We start from the raw sequence: 25,154 nt of genomic DNA on the forward strand, positions 1-25,154 counted from the left end.
TATTAATTAACTAGCTATAGACCTCAATGTAGCTAGGCACTGCATGGCCACAGGTAGGTAAACACAATTCAACTTCGTGATCGTGAGTGACACCATGAGTATCACAATTCTTACCTATAGCTAAGAGAAACTAGTTATCCTAGATTGAGTGAAAACAGCTGGAAGGAGTACAAAAGCCAACTAGTTGTGGCTCAATCTGCAGACCGCCAAACAACATGAGCTACATTTACGAAAGAGGAAGGGGTAACTAGATGTGACTCTACCAAAGCCAGATGGGTGCTTATCAATACTTAACTGAACAATCAAAGCAGCATATTCTACTGTACGTGATCAATGCAACCATTGTTAGCTTTCTACAATTAACTAGTTGCATGGAGTTCACGAACCCTTCCAGTCAATTATCTAAGGTGCGGCACAGTAAAGAGGATTCATTTCAAAAAAATTTTTTTTTCAAACTTATAATCAAGCTTTCCTGTTTCAAAAACTTAAATATTTCCCACTATAATTTTGGTATGACACAGGCCTGGTTAACAAGTATTATTTGTTGGTTGGCAAGTATTATCTCCTATGTTGTAAATATATGGTCCCAGCCCAGTTTTTAGCCTGTGTACTAACATCAATGCTGCATAGCCACATCATGGTTTGTCACAAAAAATGACTAAATTAGGAAACATCACAGATAAAGCCTACACCAAGATTAGTAATCGAGTGTATGTGTACATTTAACAATGACATAACCCATGACATTGTCATTATGAGAAGCAGCAGATTGACATCCATACATCAAAATGCAAGCACTTTAACCTTGTTTGGTGAGGTTACATGGTACTGAACTCCTACTACTATTAATGTGGTCTGATCAGTAACTAGTTCTGCTTGCCCAAAATTGGCTTTCTGCTGTAATTATCACATTAGAAGCTATAGCTGCTGTTTGCATGCCTTGACAGTGAAATGTCATGATAAATTCCCTTCACTGGTATTTAGCTAGTTGTAAAAATAGTGACATTCAATTGGTGCATCATATCTGTGTATCTTTTGTAGAAGTTTACAGATATGATTTTGCACCTGGGCATTATAAAAATACTTAGTGTACCTGCTAAAAAAGAGGATTGTTGAGACACTACTTTCCAAGGGCAGGGCCTGCACTATGAAAGTAATGTCTCTTCTTATTTTTGCCTCTGACTCATGTCAGTAACTACTTCTACTGTGATACTATAACTTAAAATTCCAACTGTATTTTGTTGATATCATAATTACAACTGTTGGGGTTGGGTTGTCAGTAATCACCAAATTAGGAGTCTGCCAACATGATTAATTAATGTAATTACCAACTAATATAATCCTGCCTACAGAACCATCACAAATGGACTCCGATAACCACATTCATAATTGGAGTCACAGCTGTATAATATCCTGTATTGGCATTGGTGTAAAACATTCACAATTGGCAGTCCTTTCTAGGCAATAATAGTGATGATTACCCATGCAGTTAGAAGCAGTGGCGTAACTAAACCCAGGCCTACCCGGGCCTAGGCCCGGGTGTCAGCAAATTATATTGAAAACAGACATTTTGTATACTGCGACACCAAGATAGGCTTGGCCAACTGTCACGGACTGTGGGCGATGTATCAAAAATTCGAGGCACAACTACCACGCCCCTTAAATTAAATTTCACGTGCGTAAATTAGGCTGTGGCATTGAGACCATGTAAACAATGTTGAGCACATGTCCTAGCACATGGTAACAGTCGTGCTAAATGGCCAGCTTCTTTAGTGCTATTCTCTTCAACAATTCCGCTCACTCCATTTAGCGAATGTGTGATGCAACAGTTAAAAAAAGGATTGTCCATGCTTGAGATAACAAGTAAGCTTAACGAAAATATTAGTTACTCACACTAATTGTTGTTCTATTTTTAGACTAGCTTACTCACGTGACAATGCATTTAAACAAAGGCGGTTGACCTGCAATTGAGGCTTGAGATAACACTGATAAACTGCACTACGAGGTGATGAATTGTTGAGAGAGTTGGTCTGCTATATATTAAAGTAGAGGGGATTACTCGGAAAGAGATAATTAAAAAGGAGTCAATCTGAAGTGGTAATTCACTAAATTAAGTGGACAAAATCAGTGTGGCCCGGAGTGTCTATTGTAAATAGCTATAATGCATTAGAACAGGTAATTGTATACTGCCATGTGTAGGCTCTGTAGGTTTAGCTGCTTTTTCTTTTTTCTGCTTTTTAAATTAAATTAGGTTTAACTTCTAGCTAGAGATCGGGGAGGATGGGAGTGCCATTAGGTCGGAATAAAAGTAAAAACAAAGGAAAAAAAAAGTATACTGCCATGATGTATAGCTCTACTTGATCATGGACAAATATGTTGGAGTACAGTTGAGACACGTGAGAGTGAGATGAGGCTCAATCTGCGGTGGTTACATTATATATACTTACACAGATAGTAATTTGTAATAAAGCAGCTACTTGGATATGATATAAGTTAGGTAATACTATATACCGTATGTTGGCTAGCCCATCATTGGGTCATTAGCCATTTTGTACAATCATGACTTTACGTGTTCTGTGGGGGTGTGTCACTCCATCACCTTCTGGTTAGCTATGCCACTGATTGCACTAGGCCCTGGTGTCAGTCTGGTTCTAGTTATGCCACTGGTTAGAAGCATTTTACAGTGGAAGAAAGGTATGCAGTTATGTATATGTGGTTCTGTTATGCATTCACATATGGCATGGTTTACTCTTTGACTGCATGGCCATGCATTGCCAGTCAGACATTCAATATTAACCTGCCATCAAAGTGTTTTTATTTTTTTTTGAGTCTATGCATTCATTTAAACTACAGGCACAAATTTTCTAGCCATATGTGGACATATTTTGATTATGTGTGCATGCATGTCTGGGATTTGTAGCGGTTGTATTCATTTATTACCACTACTCATGTACGTATGTTACAATCCAGTGAATCCACTACCACATATGGGCACAGTGTATTTATACTACTCAACAGACCAAATGTACAAGAGTACAACTTACCCAATGCAGTTCTCTCTTGTACCACAAAATCAGGTTCAGTCATGTTCTTAACTGTGTAGCGGCCATTTTGCAGGCGAGTCACATTGGCTAAAAAGCAAACACTCAGTTAATCATACCTGCCGTTTACATGTTAAGGAAGCATCATACAAATATGTAGCTAACACTAGATTATGTGATAAAATCATATGAACTTATTTATTTGAGTATGCAGGTATAGTAAAGTTCAAACACTACCTGTCATAGGGAGGTTTTGATCATGCTTGCACACGACACATTAAAAATGGAATTGATCTAAATGTCTGACATGTCATCAAGCCACCAAGATACATGACAGCTACAGTAGTGAACAAGGATGTACAAATGCACAAAATGACAACACATACATGCTCAAACAGTGCATGCATGAGATATATGGGCGTGGCTACCTTTAGCAACATATTGTGACTGACAGGGTTTCCAGTAGAAAGTAGTGGCTAGAGCTAACACTACTAACGATAACAACATTATCCATGCCGTACATTTAGCTAGACAGCTATTAATGAAGGTTAATAGCTTAACCGTGGTTAGCACACAAAGAATCACGCACGCCTCCAGCCAATCACGTACGTGATGCAGAATGCGCCATTTGTTGACTCGTGTGATCGAACTTCAACTTGTCGTGCGTAAAAGTGTGAGACGGAGAACAATGACATTTCTACCTCACTGAAGTGGAACGATATCCTACAGTAGGTTTTTGTCTCCCCGTGAACCACTGTGACAGCCGTCAGATTGTAACCATAAAGAGGTTCAAGCAAGTTTCACTAGTGCTCTGGCCGTGGTGGCACTGATACACACAAACAGATCAACAACTGATTCTATCGACCGATCCCCCAGTATCGTCTCGCCGGGTGAGTTGTCACCTACCACCGGAAGTCCCCACAAACCAGTCACCGGTTTAATACCGTGCCTCCTCCCTTCACTCAGGAAGGGAGTGAAATATAGTAAATCCTGGGGATAGGTGTAGAGGGTACCTGGCCTGTTAGGGTAAGGCAGGAATTTTCTTTTTAAAGGAATTTAGGCATGAGCTGACCACAAATCAATTGGATTCCACATTTTTTGTATGTTTTTAGCCCGTAGGAGGGAATAAAATAAAGTAATAAAGGGGATGTTAGCTAGGCTTGGTTCAGTGAGGGACAGGTGGATTGGCAGCTACATCAGTAGCACTCAACATGAGCTACGTCGGTAGCACTCACAGACATGAACTACGTCGGTAGCACTCACAGACATGAGCTACGTCGGTAGCACTCACAGACATGAGCTACGTCGGTAGCACTCACAGACATGAGCTACGTCGGTAGCACTCATAGACATGAGCTACGTTGGTAGCACTCACACATGAGCTACATCTCATGCATAAGCTATATCACAATGTGAGCAATGTTGGAAACACTCAAATGGAGTAAGTTGGTACTTAAACATGGACTACGTCTCACAATGTGAGCTACGTTGGTAGCACTCACGCATCAATTACACCGATAGTACTCAAACAGGAGCTACGTCAGTAGCACTCAAACATGAGCTACGTCAGTAGCACTCAACATGAGCTACGTCAGTAGCACTCAACATGAGCTACGTCAGTAGCACTCAAACATGAGCTACGTCGGTAGCACTCACAGACATGAGCTACATCGGTGGCACTTACAGACATGAGCTACGTCGGTAGCACTCACTGACATGAGCTACGTTGGTGGTAGCATTCACAGACATGAGCTACGTTGGTAGCACTCACACATGAGCTACATCTCATGCATAAGCTGTATTACTACATATCACAATGTGAGCAATATTGGAAACACTCAAATGGGGTAAGTTGGTACTTAAACATGGGCTACATCTCACAATTTGAGCTACGTCGGTAGCGCTCAAACATGAGCTACGTCGGTAACACTCAAACATGAGCTACGTCGGTAGCACTCAAACATGAGCTACGTCGGTAGCACTCAAACATGAGCTACGTCGGTAGCACTCACAGACATGAGCTACGTCGGTGGTAGCACTCTCAGACGTGAGCTACATCTCATGCATAAGCTGTATCACTACATATCACAATGTGAACAATGTTGGAAACACTCATATGGAGTAAGTTGGTACTTAAACATGGACTATGTCTCACAATGTGAGCTATGTTGGTAGCACTCACGCATCAATTACGCCGATAGTACTCAAACATGAGCTACGTCGGTAACACTCAAACATGAGCTACATCAGTAGCACTCAAACATGAGCTACGTCGGTAGCACTCACAGTCATGAGCTACGTCGGTGGCACTTACAGACATGAGCTACGTCGGTAGCACTCACTGACATGAGCTACGTCGGTGGTAGCATTCACAGACATGAGCTACGTTGGTAGCACTCACACATGAGCTACATCTCATGCATAAGCTGTATCACTACATATCACAATGTGAGCAATATTGGAAACACTCAAATGGGGTAAGTTGGTACTTAAACATGGGCTACATCTCACAATGTGAGCTACGTCAGTAGCACTCACGCATCAGTTACATCGATAGTACTCAAACATGAGCTACGTCGGTAGCACCCAAACACGAGCTACATCGGTAGCACAAACATGAGCTACATCGGTAGCACACACATGAGCTACGTCGGTAGCACTCACATGAGCCACGTTGGTAGCACTCAAACATGAGCTATGCCTGGAGCACTCAAACATGAGCTATGTCGGTAGCACTCAAACATTAGCTACATCGGTAGCATTCAAACATGAACTACATCAGTAGCACTCAAACATGAGCTACTTGGGTAGCACACACATGAGCTACATCGGTAGCACTCACATGAGCTATGTCAGTAGTTGAGCTACTTCAGTAGCACTCAATCTGTCATTAACACCGAGATGTGAGCTGTCAGCAACACTCAGTCATGAGCTGTCAGCAACGCTCAGTCATGAGCTACATCAGTAGTAGCCAACATGAGCTATGGTGGTAGTACCGAAATGAGGTAAGTTGGTACTCAAACATGAGTTATATATCACAACGTGAGCTACGTTGGCAGCACCCAAACATGAGCTACATCAGTAGCACTCACACATGAGGTACATCGGTATCACTCAGTTGGTATTACTCAAACATGAGATGTGTCAGTAGTACTCTAACATGAACTATGTTGGTAGTACTGAAATGAGGTAAATTGGTACTCGAACATGAGCTACATATCACAATGTGAGCTATGTTGGTAGCACTCACACATGAGCTACATTGGTAGCACTCAAACATGAGCTACCTCGGTAGTACTCAAACATGAGCTACGTCAGTAGCACTCAAACATGAGCTACATCGGTAGCACTCACACATCAGTTATGCTGGTAGCACTCAAACATGAGCTACCTCGGTAGTACTCAAACATGAGCTACGTCAGTAGCACTCAAACATGAGCTACATCGGTAGCACTCACACATCAGTTACGCTGGTAGCACTCAAACATGAGCTACATCAGTAGCACTCACACATGAGCTATGCCAGTAGTACTCACACCTGAGCTATGCCGGTAGCTCTCAATACGTCAGTAACGCTCAGACATGAGCTACATCAGTGGTAACCGGACACGAGCTATGTTGGTAGTACTGATGAAAGGAGGCAAGTTGGCGCTCAAATGTAAGCTACATATCACAATGGGAGCTATGTTGGCAACACTCAAATGGTACTTAACATGAGCTGCATCTTGCAGTGCAGGCTATGCTGGTTGCATGAGCTGCATCGGTGGCATTCAAACATGAGCTACATTGGTGGCATTCACACATCAGCTACATCAGTAGCACTCACATGAGCTATGTCAGTAGTACTCAAGCATGAGCTGTGTCAGTAGTACTCAAACATGAGCTGCGTTGGTAGTGCTGAGATGAGGTAAGTTGGTACTCAGACATGGGCTGCATGTCACAATGCGATGAGCTACGTTGGTAGTACTCACACATGAGCTACACTGGTAGCACTCAGACATGAGCTACATCGGTAGCACTCAAACATGAGCTACATCAGTAGCACTCAAACATGAGCTACATCGGTAGCACTCTTGCACTGAGGACTTTGGGCATACATTTCTGGCAGATCACTCGTGCCCATGTTATAACTACGAAATTCGCACACCCAACTGTGCAATATCTTGAGTGAATGAGATATACGCACTGGCTTAATGAGATATACGCACTGGCTTAACAAGATATACGCACTGGTACCACTCAAACAAGAGCTACGTCGGTAGCACTCAAACACGAGCTGCATCAGTAGCACTCACACATGAGCTACATCGGTAGCACCCACATTCACTAGTACACAAACCTGAGCTACGTTGGTAGCACTCAATATGTCAGTAATACCCAGACATGAGCTGTCAGCAACACTCAGTCATGAACTACATCAGTAGTAGCCAGACATCAGCTATGCTGGTAGTACTGAAACCAGGTAAGATGGTACTCAAACATGAGTTATATATCACAATGCGAGCTACGTTGGTAGCACTCACACAGGAGCTATGTCAGTAACAATTAAACATGAGCTACGTCAGTAGCACTCAAACATGAGCTATATATGTTGGCTGAAATGAGGTAAGTTAGTACTCAGACATGAGCCACATATCACAAGGTGAGCTACGTTGGTAGCACTCACACATGAGCTACGTTGGTAGCATCAAACATGAGCTACGTCGGTAGCACCCAAACATGAGCTACGTCGGTAGCACTCAAACATCAGCTACACCATTAGCACTCAAACATAAGCTACGTCGGTAGCACTCACACATGAGCTACGTATGTCGGTAGCACTCACACAAGCTATGTCAGTAGTACTCAAACCTGAGCTACGTCAGTAGCACTCAACAGGTCAGTAACACCCAGATACAAGCTGTCAGTAACACTCAGACATGAGATACATCGGTAGTAGCCAAACATGAGCTATGCCGGTAGTACTAAAATGAGGTAAGTTTGGACTCAAACATGAGCTACACATCACAATGTGAGCTACATTGGTAGCACTCACACAGGAGCTATGTCGGTAGAACTCAAATGAGCTATGCCGGTACGGTAGCACTCAAACACAAGCTACGTCGGTAGCACTCAAACTTGAGCTATGTTGGTAGTACTGATATGAGGTAAGTTGGTACTCGAACACGAGCTACATATCACAACGTGAGATATGGTGGTAGTACTCACACATGAGCTATGTCGGTAGCACTCAAACATGAGCTACGTTGGGAGCACTCAAACATCAGCTACACCGGTGGCACTTATACATGAGCGGCATCAGTAGCACTCACATGAGCTATGTCGGTAGTACTCAAACATGAGCTACGTCAGTAGCACTAAAACATCAGCTACGCCCGCATCATTTAAATATGAGCTATGTCGGTAGCACTCACACATGAGCTACGTCGGTAGCACTCACATGAGCTATGCCAGTAGTACTCAAACCCGAGCTATGTCAGTAGCACTCAATATGTCACTAATACTCAGACATGAGCTATGTTGGTATTATATTGAAACGAGGTAAGTTGGTACTCAAACATGAGCTACATCTCACAATGTGAGCTATGTTGGTAGCACTCACATGTGCTACATCAGTAGCGCTCAAACATGAGCTACATCGGTAGCACTCAGATTTGAGCTACGTTGACAGTACTCAAACACGAGCTACGTCCATAGCACTCGAACATGAGCTACGTCCGTAGCACTCAAACACGAGCTACGTCAGTAGCATTCAAACATGAGCTACGTCAGTTGCACTCAAACATGAGCTACATTGGTATTACCCAGATATGAGCTACGTTGGTAGCTCCCATACATGATCATGAGCTGTGTCGGTAGCACTCAGATGATGGAAGTTGGCAGCACTCAATTATGAGTGATGTCAATAGCACTCACACACGAGCCATCTCAGTAGCACTCGAACATGAGCTACATTGGTAAACGGGGGCTACATCAGCGCTCAAACAAGGGCTACACTGGTAGCACTCAAACATGAACTATCTACAAATGAGCTACCTCGGTAGTACTTGTAAGTTGTAACATGAGTTATGTCAGTAGCACGCAAATATGAGCTACACACAAACATGGTCATAAGCTACCTCGGTAGTACTTGTAACATGAGTTATGTCAGTAACACGCGAACATGAGCTACATCAGTAACACTTCTAAGATGAGTAGCACCTGACTGCATCAACCACAGACATGCAAGTTGGGGGCTCATAGTCACACATCAGCAATGTCGATCGATAGCACCTGCCGCATTAAATGGGACAACTACATTGCAATCACACATCTACTATGTGTGTCTGATTGCATCAATTGCAGTAAATATATGACAGCTACTTTGGTAACTCAGTACACTCACACTTCAGCAATGCTGGTAACACCTGCAGCTGACTGCAGTAAATGTGACACTGCTGGTAGTGCTCTTCAGTCACGTTTGCTACGACATTAGTACCTGGGTGCATCAATCCCAGTAAAATTAATGTGGATATCACAGTACAGTCACACATGACACATCAGCTACCCAATTATCAATCACAGTCAATGCGACCTGTCATCACACATCTACACGGCAGCTATATTGCAGGCATCCGCTGTGGTTGAGGTGACTGCTACATCAGCAACACTATACAGTCAACGTCTGTCTACATTAGTGGCAAAAAATTGGGACAGCTATACATTATTACCATGCACTGTAACTACAGCCACATATCAGCTATATCGTTAGCACGGGACCAGGTCACAACGAGGTGGCAGAAACATCAGCACAGTAACCATACCTCAGCTATGTCATCACCAGACTGCACCATGATCAGCTGCAGTGAACAAGACAGCTAGACCAGTAACATTGTACAGTTTATACTGTTAGCATCAGACTATATCAATTACAGAGGAGGTGGCATCAGACCATATCAATTGCAATAAATTTGACAGAAACATCTGGCCTTTCTATGCTGGTCAGTATCAACAACCATTACCTAATTGCAGCTCCTAACGGCGCTGCTGGCACGGTTTGCATTGAGGTGGCCAGGTCAACCACGAATAGGTAGACACACGTGCTAACACTTAACGGCGCCTATCAAAGGTGACAAGACCTCATCTGGGCAACAGGAAAACTAAGCTCAAACAACATGATCATTTTACACTTCAACTAGCCATTTAGTTATAACCCGTACTACCCCATTATGGGCTTTCTTTGGGCTATGGAACTCTCACCCAGATAGGCTCGAGTTAGCTGCAGGGGCCAAAAATCCAACATCAAGTCATACAGATTACAACAAAGGCTCGAAAAGCAGCTACGCGCCTGTCACCGACCTGCGCTGATAGGGGATCATGTGACACCGGATCACGTGATGAAACAACCTGACCACCTGCCAAAAATATAAATGTTCATACCACCAACATCAACAACTACAAAACGTGATTCGACAATGTGCTAAGGTTGACTTGTATAATCAGCACCGCCTCTGTAAAGAACTGTCACGTCATCATACGTTTCCGATTCAGGTAATGTATCGTCATCCCCTTAAGGCCATTTTCCAGGGAAAAGTAAAGGAAACAACTTTCCACGATTCAATGGTAGGAGCTGACAACTGTGGTAACAAACAAATGAGGGGATACCCCGAGCGTTACGTAAGTAAACATATACCGCATATACCGGTAGCAATACATCGAAATCATGCCGTGATTGGAGACCGACAATGACATCCGTTGAAGAATTAGTCTCTCGTCAGGGAATTTTTAAATAGAAAGGTAAAGCATTTGGTGTTGTGCTGAAAGTATTTTGATGTGGGTGCGCATCAAAAAGAAAATTTGAATTTATTCGTCTTTGCCACTAGGTACTAAAATATATAAATATAAATGCCTAATGGTGTAATTAGTTAACTTGGGCAGCTAGTCTGTTGTTAGATTAGTTTATTGACACATTGATTATGCACCTATCAATGTTATTAGCCCCACTCCCCCCCCCCCCCCCCCCCAGTCATAGATAGTATATGTAGAGGGAATTTTGCACCCTCTAAAATCTATGAGTACGGTGAGGGTGGGATTTGACCTGGTAGAAAGCCAAATTCCTCCACCTGGGGGTAACTCTAAGATGTGGTGATATGTTGGCACAAAGCTTCAGTTTTATCTCTGTTTTATCAAGTATCAGAAGTGAGAGCTTTTCAGCGCTTGTTCAAATTCCCCACCCCTCGGGCACATTTTAAACTTCAAATCCCTTCCTAAAACCCAATGTTGCCAGTTCTGGGGGGAGTGGGGCTTGACATTGATAGGCACATTAGAAAAATGACTGACTGCAATCAATTATTATCTCTAGGGCCTGAAATCAACCTTGGCTAGTATGGATATTGAATACCCCAGGACTACAGAAAGGTGCAGTGTAATATACAATGTGTGTGTGTGTGTGTGTGTGTGTGTGTGTGTGTGTGTGTGTGTGTGTGTGTGTGTGTGTGTGTGTGTGTGTGTGTGTGTGTGTGTGTGTGTGTGCAGTGTACAATATAAGGGAAAATTATTGCTCGGACAGAATGGCCAATCAAAAGTAAATTTGATTGGCCATTTCTGAAATTGCATGGCCATAAGATAGAAGTGTACTATCCTAGTGTGTGAAGCACACTCCGCAATGTGAAGCACAAGCCTTCTAGGGGGTCTGGGGCATGCCCCCCCCAGGAAATTTTTGAAAAAGGATCACTCTGAGATTGAATCTGAGACCAGTTTCAGCTACTTATCACTGAACTTTATGCACATGCATTTTACAGAGAATTAATTGTTTATTAGTAATACATGTACAAAATTTGTGTTGCTGCTGCATACATACTTTACAAAAAAAACTATTAATCAATGTATTGTACAGCCAGTTTGTTGACTTAGCTAGGCTAAATGCTTTGTTACAAGTGGTGTTGAGTCAGCACATATTGAATTATCAACTAGCTATTGCTAAAGTTTCTCTTGTGAATAGCAATAGATCAAAACTTACTCTCGAACTTTCCGTGTGCAGAACACTTTTATCACGTGTCTTTCATTCCATTTTCTCCAGCCACTACATCTCTACAGATTATAACCACGAAATGGCCATCTTATATTTAATATCGTACCTCCACTTCGCAAACATTACTTTTTTTCTTCTCTTGGAAGGCGCCACTCGTGTAGTCAGTGTAGTGATCGCTTCTTCACAACATCGACAGTAACCCACAATCGATAATTTGGGTAAATACTAGGTGCAGTGCTCTAGCTTACGCATGCGCATCGAGTCGATGCTTCGACGGGATCGAGACGTCACGTAGTGATTAAATAGCTTCGGTAAGGAAAGTTAACGATACGACAATAATAACTATAATATTACATGTTATAAAGAATTACAGTTGTAAAAAATTTGATTGGCATAAATGGCCAACCAACAGCTACATTGATCGGTCAACAGCATCACTTGGTCGGAAAATGGCCGAGGGCCGACCGTTATATTGTACTCTGGTGTGTGTGTGTGTGTGTGTGTGTGTGTGTGTGTGTGTGTGTGTGTGTGTGTGTGTGTGTGTGTGTGTGTTAGCAAGGTGTTGTGATTCCGACAGCCACTGTGCAACTACTGTCAAAGTCAGTCAAAATTTTTGATTTTGACGGTTGACTTCTTCGAACTATCACTTTGACAATTTCATTTGTATGTTGATCTCTGTTCTTATGCAGATTTGATTATTGCCTTGCATTTAAAAATAGACCTTGCTTGACAGATTGGGAAAAAAAAATTCAAAACCATTGTGGAAATTGGTGCATGCCTTACGTTTACATTGTTGGTAAATATATTTTGAAGGCACAAAAAAAATGATATGGAGTTGTTGTGGATTTGCATAAGAAATGATTATAGTACACAACAATATAATTACCTCAAACACTGGAAAAAAAATCACTGGACATATTGAGAACGTCTACCAATTTTCCATAATGGTCAACACTTTCCTACAATAGTTCTAAATGTTTTTCTTGTGACTGAATAAGTCTTCTTGTTTTGATACTACCACCATGGCAACCAGAAATCCATGTTCATGTATACAAATTCACATGTGGAAAGTTCTGATATTTTGACCTGCTCAATGTGTGCAGAATTAAATACAGTATATATATATATATATAGGGAACAATTTACTATAGTAAGAATTGTCTGGAGTCTTGTGAATTGGCATTGTGGAAATAAAGGTCTGATTCTTTGAGTCTATATAGTTTGAAATGTCAAAAGGTAGCTTCTCTCACATTATGGGAATAGCACATGTTAATGAAATTCCTAATGTAAAGATCTCAGATGTTAGATTATTAGACATCTGTTTAGTGTATGTATGTATGTGCACATGTTCACTGTGTATGTTGGCCATTCCTTTCATATTTAGTGTAAGTAGTAGAACATTACTGTGTAAGGAATTGTGTATTGAAAGGCTAATGAAGAGAAACAAGGTTTGTTCAATATTTGTATAATCAGAGCTCTTACTGTCTTCCACGTATAATCCCTGACTGTGACTATAACTTTTGTTTATATGACTGAACTTTACAAGTACCATATAGTGGGTTATTTTCAAACAGAAAATTTTGTATAAGATGTAAAATTTGAATTTCGAAGGATTTTAATTTTGAAGAGTGCATATTTCAAAGTCCAGGTGGATTTTAAATAAATGGAAATTTGTGTCACAAATTATGATGTTAGAGTGCCAGTACCAAAAACTGACTTACTGATGGAATAATCCTCATCCCTGTGCACTGGAGAGAAGACTGAGGGAGTCTCGAGTGGAGTACATTCACTGGCTTGATCGTGCTCATTCGTAGCTAGCTGGCCATACATAGATTCTAGAGCAGACGGCATCAATTCCCATTCTGGATCACCTGTTTTCTGTAAAGTAATGATACAGTTTACCCATTATCATCAGTAATTCTGAGCTAAAATTCGAGGAATGCGCAAGCGAATCACTAAAAATTGGACCATTGCTTTCACTTGTAGGAATTTATTTTCAAAGAGAAGGGCCTCTTTGAAATATCTGAAAATAGAAACCCTTCAAAATTACCAGCTATATGGTAGATCTACAGTATTTGGAAAATTTCAATGGAGGGAAAGTTAGGAATATTATCTTTATCTCATACCCCTATTTGTTTTTTCTGTTTGTAGCCAAACTTTCCCCTCACCAAAGCAAATGTGTTGTTGTGAAACAATAGCATTAAAGAAGTATTCAATCTTCACCTACTCTGTGTATTTTTTTACAAATTGTGAATGCAATTATCACCTTCATTCAAAATTATTTACAGCCATTTTGTAGTCCCTAACATAATGCACCAAGCATACTGTAAAATTTTTATTGTGTAGGAGCATTCATCTCCATTTAAGACTATCATTGAGATGATTGTTGGATACTTCATGGTAAGGGGAAGGAAAATGACTGGTGAAGAAACTAAAGTGAAATCAAAATTGAATGAACCTACTCCACCTCAGGAAGGAGACACCATTAATAAATTTGGTCTAACTACTAATCAGACTTTGGTTGATAATAAAGTAATCTACTTAACACACACCACTACAAATCATGCACCAAAGTTAGGTGCTGTCTATGATAGCTTGTTACAAGAAGAGACTGATAAACCAGTGGCTGTTGAAACCAAATCTGACCAAGGACATAAATCTTTAGAGAAATCTCAAGCAACTAATCCTAACAACACAATACCTCCAGCCCATCACAGTAGCAGACCCAGGGATATGATGGTGACTCGTACTGCTCAACCAGTTATTGTTACTAGCAGTAAGAGCAAGAGAACCAAACCAGTACACATCTCACGCAAGGTAAAGAACAGGGTAGAACATACCCCACAATCTCCTGTGAAAGTAGCAACAAGCAATCCAGCAACTAGTGAACCTGTTTTGACATTTGGTGAGCCACATACTGAGGACGTTGAGTCAACAGGTGTTCAAAGCCATTACATAGTAAACAAGAGTACAACAGTTGTTCAACAAGTGAGCCATACTACATAAACATGTTAAGAGTATGTATCATGGGTTGAAAGTGAATAACAAATGTTTTGCACAGTCAATATAAATTGTACATTAAGTTACCATCATATGATATTCATTTTCAGCCAGAATAGTAAGTGATATGATTACATTGTGGTGCACCATAATAGTCCAGTCATTTTATGGAAAATAAGGGGTCAACCTTTAACTAATTGCAACACAAGCTTTCTTAACAGTTCCTAGCACAGAAAATTGTACTCTATAACATATCAAAAGTCCTAAGGAATCCCATGACGGGAAAGTGACCTTTTAGTGACCTTTTACAGCCAATTTTTGGCAAAAATTGAGAATTTTGCCTATATTTCATCCAAATATCAACCAAATTGGTCAAATGTGGTATCAAATGAATGGTCTCACTGAAAGGAACAATGTGATACTTATTTGAAGTCAATAGCTCATTTCGTTCAGAAGTTAGAGCCATTTAACTGATCAAAAAATTGGCCGCCCACGCACTTAATTAAATTTAAGGTTTTCACTATAGTAGTGTTCTTTTCTTGACTGGAAGCACACTTTAAGCTGTGGTAAAAGACAAAAAATGACAAAGGAGATTTGTGGCACTTCAGGACTTGACTGTTACCATGGAAACCAGTCTGTACTATTGTTAGCTTGAAGCAGTTACACACTGTATATAGGCCTAACACACAGATCCACCAATTATATTGCAAACTGTACAATTTTGAATTTGCTATGCAAAGGTGGCTAGTATATGGGAAGTTCAAATAAAATTTATATAGCACATTTATGTCAACAAATCACATTCAGCTGTCAGCAAAATGCTCAGCTTTAAAGGTTTCAGCATATATTAATTATTAGTGTCTAATTATGGCTTCAGTACATGGACATGATTGATGTTCTTCGCAAACATATTAGAGCAGAGCGTATTGGTAACTGGGATTTGCATCTTCAAGCTGTTGCAGAAATGCTTCCTTACATGGCAGCCGCAGGGCACAACAATTACACCAAGTCTTTACATATATACTTACAGCAAATGTCTCATCTCCAAGATGATCACCCGGACCCTGATGTATACCAACACTTTCAGAATGGCTTACATGTGATCAGACGTAGTGATCGTTACTGGGCTGGTCTCTCTTCAGATCTTGTCATTGAACAGGTGCTGATGAGGAGCATGAAGACAAATGGTGGTCTCACAAGAGGACAAGGTATGAACGAACAGCAACGATTAGTTTGGTTACTATCAATGCCAGCATGTGCTGAAGTAAATAGAGCTATGCAAGAACTCACTGGGGTGTCTTATGATTCTGGAGATCAGAACAAGGAGATGACACAGGCTAGGCTAACTCGTGATTGGAAGGACACCCCAAATAATTCTTAGTTGCCTTCAAGAACGAGATCCGTTTTCTACTTTTGACACCAGCCTACGCAGCATCTACTCTGGAGTGCATGCACAGAGCATTATTAATGTTGACAATGCAAGAGAAGTTGGTAGTGCTATTTTGGATAGAATGAAAGGAACAACAGTTGCTGAGTACACTTTCAAGAAAAGCCATCAAGTTGTTACACTAGGTTACACGTCTGCACTGAAAATTGAAGGTGTTACAGTTCAGATTGATCCCCAACTTCTCTTCCAACGGTTAACTGTAGCAGCAAATGCAACTAATAGAATTGAAGATGTGTTCAAGTATGAGCTTTGCAGCTATCCACCAGCATTGTTTGATTCTTCACTAATGCTTAGACAGCCACAGAAAGCTGCACTAAGTAACGCTATTTGGAGTGTTGTGTCACTAGATAGTCAGGAAATACCTGGAGAGGTCCAATTTGTGCTGGATGGAGGAGCCCTCCTACAACGTGTTCCATGGACACAAGGATCAGCTTATGGGGATATTTGTACAATATACACAGATTATGTAGCAAAGAAATATGGAGAAGCTATAGTTGTTTTTGATGGATATCAGAAGTCATCAACAAAAGATATGGCACACAAAAGGAGAGCTAAAGGACGATCAGGAGTACCTGTTTCATTTACAGATAGTACTAAACTCAACATGAGAAAAGAAACCTTTTTAGCAAACTGTACAAACAAGCAGAAGTTCATTATTATGCTTGGGAAGTACTTAGAAAGAAGAAATTGCAAAGTGTATCATAGTCCAAGAGATGCTGATGTAATGATAGTACAGAAAGCTGTAGAATCAGCCACAGTAACAGACACTGTTCTGGTTGGTGATGACACTGATCTTCTGGTATTGTTATGCTATCATGCCTGCTTAAATTCTCATACCATATTTTTCAAACCTGAGCCAAAAAGAACCACCACCAAGAAACTTCGAGTATGGAACATTAGTGCTGCCAAGAAGAAACTTGGTCCTGAAGTATGTAAAAATCTTCTTTTCCTTCATGCTATACTTGGATGTGATACTACTTCACAACTGTATGGTATTGGAAAAGGTGCTTCCCTTAAGAAGTTCCGGTCAATTTGAAACTTTCAAGAGCAAGCAGAAGTATTTTGCACATCATCTGCTACACCGAAAGAAATAATTGCAGCAGGAGAGCAAGCTTTAGTGGCAATGTACAACGGAAAACCAGGAGAAACATTGGACTGTTTACGCTATAAGTGTTTCTGTGAGAAAGTGGCTACGAATAATACATTTATTCATCCACAAACTCTACCTCCTACTTCCGCAGCTGCCAAATACCATAGCCTACGTGTGTATTTACAAATACAGGAGTGGAAAGGCTGTGGCAGAGAATTTCAGCCACTTGAATGGGGGTGGAAAGAGTGTGATGGGACTCTAATGCCATTGTTCACTGATTTACCACCAGCTCCAGATGACCTACTTAAGATAATAAGATGTAATTGCCACACAGATTGTAGCACTATGAGGTGCACATGCAAGAAATATAATGTAAAATGTTCTCCTGCATGTGGCAATTGCAAAGGAACAGCTTGTACCAATGTTGATGGTGTGATTCTTGAAGATGATGATAATTGATGTAGACTTTGGATTATCCTTACAGAATTTCTTAGGAATTTATGCTGTTTTATATAAGTCATAAGTTTACATTTATATCAGAGCTTATTACGTACAATCTAAGAAATTGCTATAATATTATTATTTGCTGAAAAATTACCAGTTTATATGTCACAATCATGTTAGCATCAATTCAAACACAAATTTGGTTTCCATGACAACAGACCAACGCTAAAGGCTTCTTAGTTACCCCTTGCTATCAATCATGTTTATTACCATAATCAAATCATGCATTTCCAATGCTACATCAAAACACAGTAGCCAGACAAAATTAATTAAGTGCGTGGGCGGCCAATTTTTTGATCAGTTAAATGGCTCTAACTTCTGAACGAAATGAGCTATTGACTTCAAATAAGTATCACATTGTTCCTTTCAGTGAGACCATTCATTTGATACCACATTTGACCAATTTGGTTGATATTTGGATGAAATAGAGGCAAAATTCTCAATTTTTGCCAAAAATTGGCTGTAAAAGGTCACTAAAAGGTCACTTTCCTGTCATGGGATTCCTTAGGACTTTTGATATGTTATAGAGTACAATTTTCTGTGCTAGAAACTGTTAAGAAAGCTTGTGTTGCAATTAGTTAAAGGTTAAATCATAAAATGACTGGACTATAAAGACAACCATCAGTTACATCTTTCCCTTACAGTAGTCACTGCATTACCTACTGTAGTGTATATACAACTGTATGAATGTGTTTGGTGATTACTATAACCACTATGTCCACAATTGATACACACATTATTGAATATAACATTATACTGTTAAATATTGTACTCTGCTGCTGCTGATATGTGTGTGGTTTAATCATACCACTTGTGGGTACACACTCCACCACCTTTAGTGGATACATAGGACATGTGGGTTACATACACAACACTACACTACACATACAAGTGAGCAAACACAAGTGAGATGTTTTCAGTTGTATCGAGTTTATTCATAATCCCTTGTGTAAGGTGTACACATCCATAACACTGCTTTACATATATGTGAATACTAGAACTGGGACATTTGGCAGTAAGGAACTTTAGAAAATTAGCCTTCTTTTTAATGTAACTATTTGTGCAAATAACATATCCTTTTGGCATCAGTAGTTACAGTACATTAAGTAATGGTGGGGGAATTTTGCTTTTCTCAATAAGGTACAATGCATGACAAAAACAATGAAAGAGTGTTGCATATTAATTATTTCCCAAAGTGCAGTGCTGCAGAAATTGTTCTCATGAGTATTTACATTATTATAGTGCTATGTACCATCTTAAAGTTTTGAACTGTGACTAGTACTATAGGCTGAGAAGTCATCACAGAATACATCATAGTCACTCTTGTACTCTGAACATAAAACTAAACACTATAATGTTGATACAGTATATTGTATAATTATAAGCATACTCTCTGTAGCACATCATGGAGTTGTCACTGGAAGATGTTGACGACAATGATGTTCAAAACTTTTCTACTGTGACCGCAGGTATGGATGGGGTTAAACCATTTTCATTAATGATATCCTGTGTACATCATTATTCACTTCCTCATGTGGCATGCATTCTTGGAGGTGTTTGCACTGTATAATTTTGTAATGATGACTTAATTTGTACTGTTTACAGCATCCTCGGGACTTTCACGGGAATTACTGACATCATCAGAAGGAAAGTGATCACAAAAGAAACAGTCAAGCGGCTAAGAAAGTTGTTGTTTGGTTCATCAAGGGGATCTTTCAACGATGAATGGACCAGGCAAAACTTTGTCTTTTCTTCAGTTCCAGGCTTAGAATATGGTTTAGTCCAGCATAAGGTAATGATAGATACTATAAAGTTGAATACTTTGTGCATTATCATGTAGCACAATGTTGTTGGGCATCATCAGAGTGTGTATGTATGTATCTATGCTAACATTAATTTTTCTTGTATTTACTTATGCACACTTGTTAACTTATAGGGAGGTCCCTGTGGAGTACTAGCAACAGTACAGGCCTTTGTTCTGAAGCACCTGATGTTTGAAGGAACTACTTCAATGTGGGTACTACTAGCTTGGTCATGACCATACCTATTCAGTATACATGCATGATGCATCACATCCATGTACATACGTAGCCTATAAGAAATTATAGTAAGAGTCAACATATGCCCTTGCCATAGTGCTGCTACCATATAGCTTAAATATTTTGAGGGGCAATTTTTTTGAGGTTAAGCAATGTTGCTAAAAAATAGAATTTTCGCGGATTTGCAAACACTCTCAAAATGTATTAGATATATGGAGGTCTAGGATAAAATTTTTCATTGGCAATTCCCAAAATCACAAAATCAGTGAAATTTTTCTCCCTCGAAATGTTTAGGCTGTATATAATAAGATGAGCGATAAACATAACAATGCATGAAGTTTTAAACACGTAGCTGAATTTTTTTAATGTTTTTCATGATTGTTAAAGAAACATAGCTACACCTGTATATACTGTAAGAACACCAAAAATATAAACATAAACAAGTTTATAAGGAAAAATTTATATATACAGGATATCCGTTTGACACAGTGATGTAAGGGATTTCCCTATTGTGTGAGAAGTATGGCCACATCCATGGTGTGGTTTTTATATCATTGTCCTGTTATCACATTTACGTAAAATATCAACAAAATTTATATATTGAAGTAACTCCAGGGTAGGCTGAAAACAAAGGAGGTAGGACATGCCTGCCACCTACTTTAATTGCATAATTATTATTTGGGATTTCACGTGAGTCTAAATAATTATAATGCAAAGTATTGAAGTTCACTAGGGCTCAGTAGATTATTAGATAGTGTTTTAGATAAGCTTCGAGTCTTTGTGTTTTGAAATTGAAAGAGCCCCTGTTAGGAATGCGAAACAGGTCCATTTTGCCAAGAAATCCTAGGAACCCAAAGTATATAGCTTTACAGTTTATGTAAAACACTATCTAAATATCCACTGAATCTCATTGTTTGCTGGTTTTGTACTACAATTGTTGAGACTCATGTGATAGTAATATTAGATACAATTAAAGCAAGCAGTACACAACACATGTTTTACCTCCTCTGGCCTGAAATACATCACTGTAATTTTAACAACCTCTATTTGTTGCTTAAATACTTCAATCTGGAGGTACTACAGTGAAACCTGTCCTGATTATCAAAGTGTCCAGTTTTTCTCAGTTTATATACTAAGGGATAATTTGGGACCATTATTATGTAAGCATCCAGATTATACAGGTTTCCTCATTTTTCAGTGTTCTGATTAACAGGTTCTACTGTAATACTCCTCTCTAAATTTCTAATATGAATATGTACATGTCATAATGAGTCTCAGCATGAGCTGAGATGGTAATTTCATTGTAAATATTCTTGTTAATACATATGTATTGATGTAAATCAGCTGGTCAAATTGTATATACATGCTAACACACAGGGGAGATAAAAATGGTGCCCTGGTCAATGCAATGGTTGATGTACTGTGGAAAGCTAGATCACGTGATTGTGTTAACTTAGCACTGTGAGTGTCTATGAAAATATAAGCTCCTTTATAGTGCACTATATTTAAGTGCATGTTTGTGACACCTCATGTAGACCTGATGTTCAAAGCACACCTGGGTTATGTGGAGATGTACTAGATGAGGTGTGTAGTCAATACATTTATTATTTAACATAGTCATGGTGCGTAGTTGGTGCTTCATGAAAGAAGGAACATTGCCGAATTAAAAGGTCTACTTCAAGCAAGCCTGCCTTTTGTAAGTTTCTGACCTTTGTAATGACCCTTAACCTTAAGGTCACAATTAATTATGATATGTACAAGTGATCTTTCACTTTTGTGATTATGATTTTATTGACTTTGACATATATAGTCACAGCACTATGATCATACATTAACCTTTTTCTCTTAGACTTCCCATTCCATAACTTTGTATTAGTTCACAGGTCATTCTGGCTGTATTCTCCTGCTGACTTCAGTGATATTGACAAGAGGAATACGATGGTGAGCTACAATAACTTTAGCATGTCTTTGTTGCATCTTAAAACTATGTGTAAGTTGATTAGTTGATGAACACTGTTGTACATATATAGCCCAGCAGCATCCTCTGCATGCTCATGGTTTGTTTTTTGTTTATATGTTGTTGTAATAACATACAATGTGTTGGCTTCATTGTTTGACAACTTTTGGTCACTGTATACATTCCATAGTATTATTAATGAAATGGATGAACCTACCAACAAACTGATAGGCCACCACAGTTATTGTACACAGGTTAGTGAGTTGTGTACACACCTAAAACCTCCCTTGGCCATGATTAATGGTCCACTATCTCCTATAGGATCTGGTGAATTTGTTTTTAATAGGCAAAGCTGTCTCCAACACTCATGATGGAGTGATCACTCTAGGGACTGGCAATGACAGTGTTAGTACAGCAGTACTATTTGAAATGTTTGTCATGTTTGTTTGTGTATGCAGATGCAGCTCAAGGGTTTAGACTGCCAGAGTGGAATAGGCTTTCTTAGTCTATTTGAATACTATAAGAGTTGTACTGTAAGTCCATGCATGTGTAGAGACTATGTTGCACACTTATACGGGTGTGCCGTGCTGAACTAGATTAAAATTATCAGGTAGCAAGCCAGAGGTAATAAGACAAATGGTATGAATTTACTTACATGTATTCGGTACTAGGCCTCATTCACTTTGTCCTTGCATGCTTTTTTCCAAATACTCAATATAACATAGTTTGCAAATAATATGTTATTTTGTATGTGCTACATAGTGACGTTGCTATAACAAGCATATGCTTGCCTCCAAATGTTGGCTTTCGTATTGATCTTTTGGGTTTTGTCATATTGAGAAAATGGCACTAATAACAGTAAAAGTTAGTTGAAATGCATGCATAAACTATCCCACCATATTTGTACTTATGTGGCCAAAAGTTACCCTTGTGGTTTGAAAAGTCTGAGCTGTGGTAGATGTGGAATGTCAACCTGAATTTGTATGTAATGTTCTATTTTTACAGGTAGGTGTTAACTACAAGCAGCCAAGATACCCAATATGGGTTGTGTGTAGTGAGAGTCACTTCAGTGTTCTTTTTAACTCCAGTAAAGATTTCTTTATCAGGTACAGGTCAACGTATAGTTTAGATCGATAAAATCAGTAGAGGCTAATAATTTTACCATAATCAGAAATTGTTTATAATGGGCTGTAACCAGCCGAGCAGATTATTAGCCTATTCTGGCTACAAGCTGTTTGAACCTTGTCTGATTAGCTGCATGATCTTGACTTTTGCTATGTCACAACCACTTTACAAGAATATTTTGTAGAGCCTTATGATTAGGTATCAGTTAACTGTCAGAGCAAATAATAATTATATTGGCTAAGTAATTGGTACACTCCATGAACTGAGATCCTTATGGCAGGTCTCTAGCTGTCTATGGCCCCAACACCTCATAACTGTGTGATTGATGTTACTGGTGATATGCTGTATGTTATATATGAATATGACTTTGTACAGGCAACCCCCTCACTTCGATTTGCTGTATTTTAATGGATTGGGTGAACAAGATGAAGAGATAAGATTAACTATTGGTAAATCATTTGTATGCTATATGTAAGTTTATTCACACTTTATTATATACACATACAGATACTACTCAGTACTCAGAAATCATAAATGAAACTGACGACCTTGTGTCACCATTGGAGCTGTGTATCAGGACCTGGTTAGTGGCTTAGTGCGTACCTCTTTATTGTTCAAGCACGTAACAAATATTCTCTGCAGTGCTTACTAAACTTTTAATGATTTTCTGTAGCTGGAAGGATGCATGCATAGATTGGAATGGATCAGAACCTTTGCTGTGATGGTAACTAGTCGAATTCACTCTTAATTTATTCTAAGATACAGTATCAAGTAAAGCAAGATGATTGGCAGAATTGTATACTCTATATACTTACTGTACACATTTAATAGAGTCTTGCACAGTGAACTCAATATACACAGGGGTTGCAAAGTTGGTTGTCATGATAGAATATGACTGCATTTGTTTCATGACACCATATCACTCATTATAATTATGATAGGTTGAAAATCGGGTCCTCACACATATTTTGTGGAAGCAGCTATAGCTATGCCATTCATCAGGTCTGGACTTCAAATTTTGTCCTAGCGCATTTCAATACTTCACATTTTGTGTTAAATTTTTGTTAAAAGCATGCCATGCTTGTAGACATGCAAAGATTAAATTTTACTCAGTTTTGAATTGTAGCTAATTGTCCAAAACACTATCATAATTCATTATAATTGTAAGATCAGTCATAATAATACTGTCTAAAATAGCCTACTGTTACTCAATTTGATGCCATGAAGGGAGTAAATAACTTTACCTACTATACTGATCCATTTTTAAATACATATTTCATAGATTGGGTACGAGCAAGGGTCTTGTGAACTGCAAGAATAGATGTAGTATACTAATCAGATTGCGGCATTTTCAAAATTGATAAGTTTTTTGTGGCTTCCAACCACAGCTTCTATAGTTTTAGTCATATTCATGAGTACTCCCTCACCATACTATTACACTTACAACTACAACTTGGGTTGTGCCACACCAAGCGTGGGCTACTGTTAATGAAAACTTAAACCAACACTAGAGATTTCTATACATATAATGGTGGCAATGAAATTGGTATTCATATGGACTATACTGTGCATATATCTAGTGGAATTGCATATAACTAAATCGGTTCAGTATGGAACAATAATTCCAAGGATTTTATGTCAATGCATGTAGAACTGAAATTGAGCTATAAACTATATTGCAAACCTGCATGGTTGTAGTTATATAGTTAATTATACTGAGGCCAGTCTGGGAATATATATCTTACTTGGCCATGCAGCTGGGTAGCTAGCTACCGTGCACGGGGAACTTAACGATCAGAGTTATGTAATCAAGACGAAAATGTTTCTAGCGGGGTGATAAGTCCCACACCCGATGAAAATGCTTGCAAAGGCGAACAGAAATTTACCAATATTCATCCTCTACAAACTAGAGTGCAGTTACCACATGCACAGATCCTACAT

General features: G+C 39.4%; 2 protein-coding genes and 1 pseudogene across 5 annotated transcripts; all 3 read left to right on the forward strand.

Annotated features, from left to right (window-relative positions):
- The first annotated feature begins 1,791 nt into the window (after nucleotides 1–1,791).
- On the forward strand, nucleotides 1,792–19,827 carry LOC136249107 (uncharacterized). Of its 4 annotated transcripts, XM_066041037.1 has the most exons (6): nucleotides 1,792–1,863; nucleotides 1,917–2,005; nucleotides 11,383–11,438; nucleotides 14,398–15,039; nucleotides 19,492–19,561; nucleotides 19,698–19,827. In XM_066041037.1, exons 4-6 carry the CDS (start codon nucleotides 14,431–14,433, stop codon nucleotides 19,745–19,747), a joined length of 729 nt encoding a protein of 242 aa, XP_065897109.1. In that variant the 5' UTR covers nucleotides 1,792–1,863; nucleotides 1,917–2,005; nucleotides 11,383–11,438; nucleotides 14,398–14,430; the 3' UTR covers nucleotides 19,748–19,827. The 4 variants fall into 4 exon arrangements, with proteins under 4 accessions (XP_065897109.1, XP_065897108.1, XP_065897110.1 ...); XM_066041036.1 differs by lacking the exons at nucleotides 1,792–1,863; nucleotides 1,917–2,005 and adding an exon at nucleotides 10,553–10,817; XM_066041038.1 differs by lacking the exons at nucleotides 1,792–1,863; nucleotides 1,917–2,005 and adding an exon at nucleotides 10,816–10,903.
- LOC136251681 (uncharacterized) lies at nucleotides 16,217–18,434 on the forward strand (annotated as a pseudogene).
- Nucleotides 19,743–24,236, forward strand: LOC136249105 (probable ubiquitin carboxyl-terminal hydrolase MINDY-4). Its single transcript, XM_066041034.1, has 13 exons — nucleotides 19,743–19,884; nucleotides 20,029–20,105; nucleotides 21,509–21,592; nucleotides 21,667–21,715; nucleotides 21,762–21,827; nucleotides 22,008–22,072; nucleotides 22,279–22,342; nucleotides 22,410–22,493; nucleotides 22,547–22,621; nucleotides 23,094–23,194; nucleotides 23,589–23,662; nucleotides 23,721–23,796; nucleotides 23,887–24,236. The coding sequence occupies exons 2-13, from the start codon at nucleotides 20,083–20,085 to the stop codon at nucleotides 23,933–23,935; spliced, it is 810 nt and encodes a 269-aa protein (XP_065897106.1). The 5' UTR covers nucleotides 19,743–19,884; nucleotides 20,029–20,082; the 3' UTR covers nucleotides 23,936–24,236.
- The last annotated feature ends 918 nt before the right edge of the window (nucleotides 24,237–25,154 follow it).

Source organism: Dysidea avara, chromosome 3 (genome assembly GCF_963678975.1).
Source record: "Dysidea avara chromosome 3, odDysAvar1.4, whole genome shotgun sequence".
Taxonomy (NCBI): Eukaryota; Metazoa; Porifera; class Demospongiae; order Dictyoceratida; family Dysideidae; genus Dysidea; species Dysidea avara.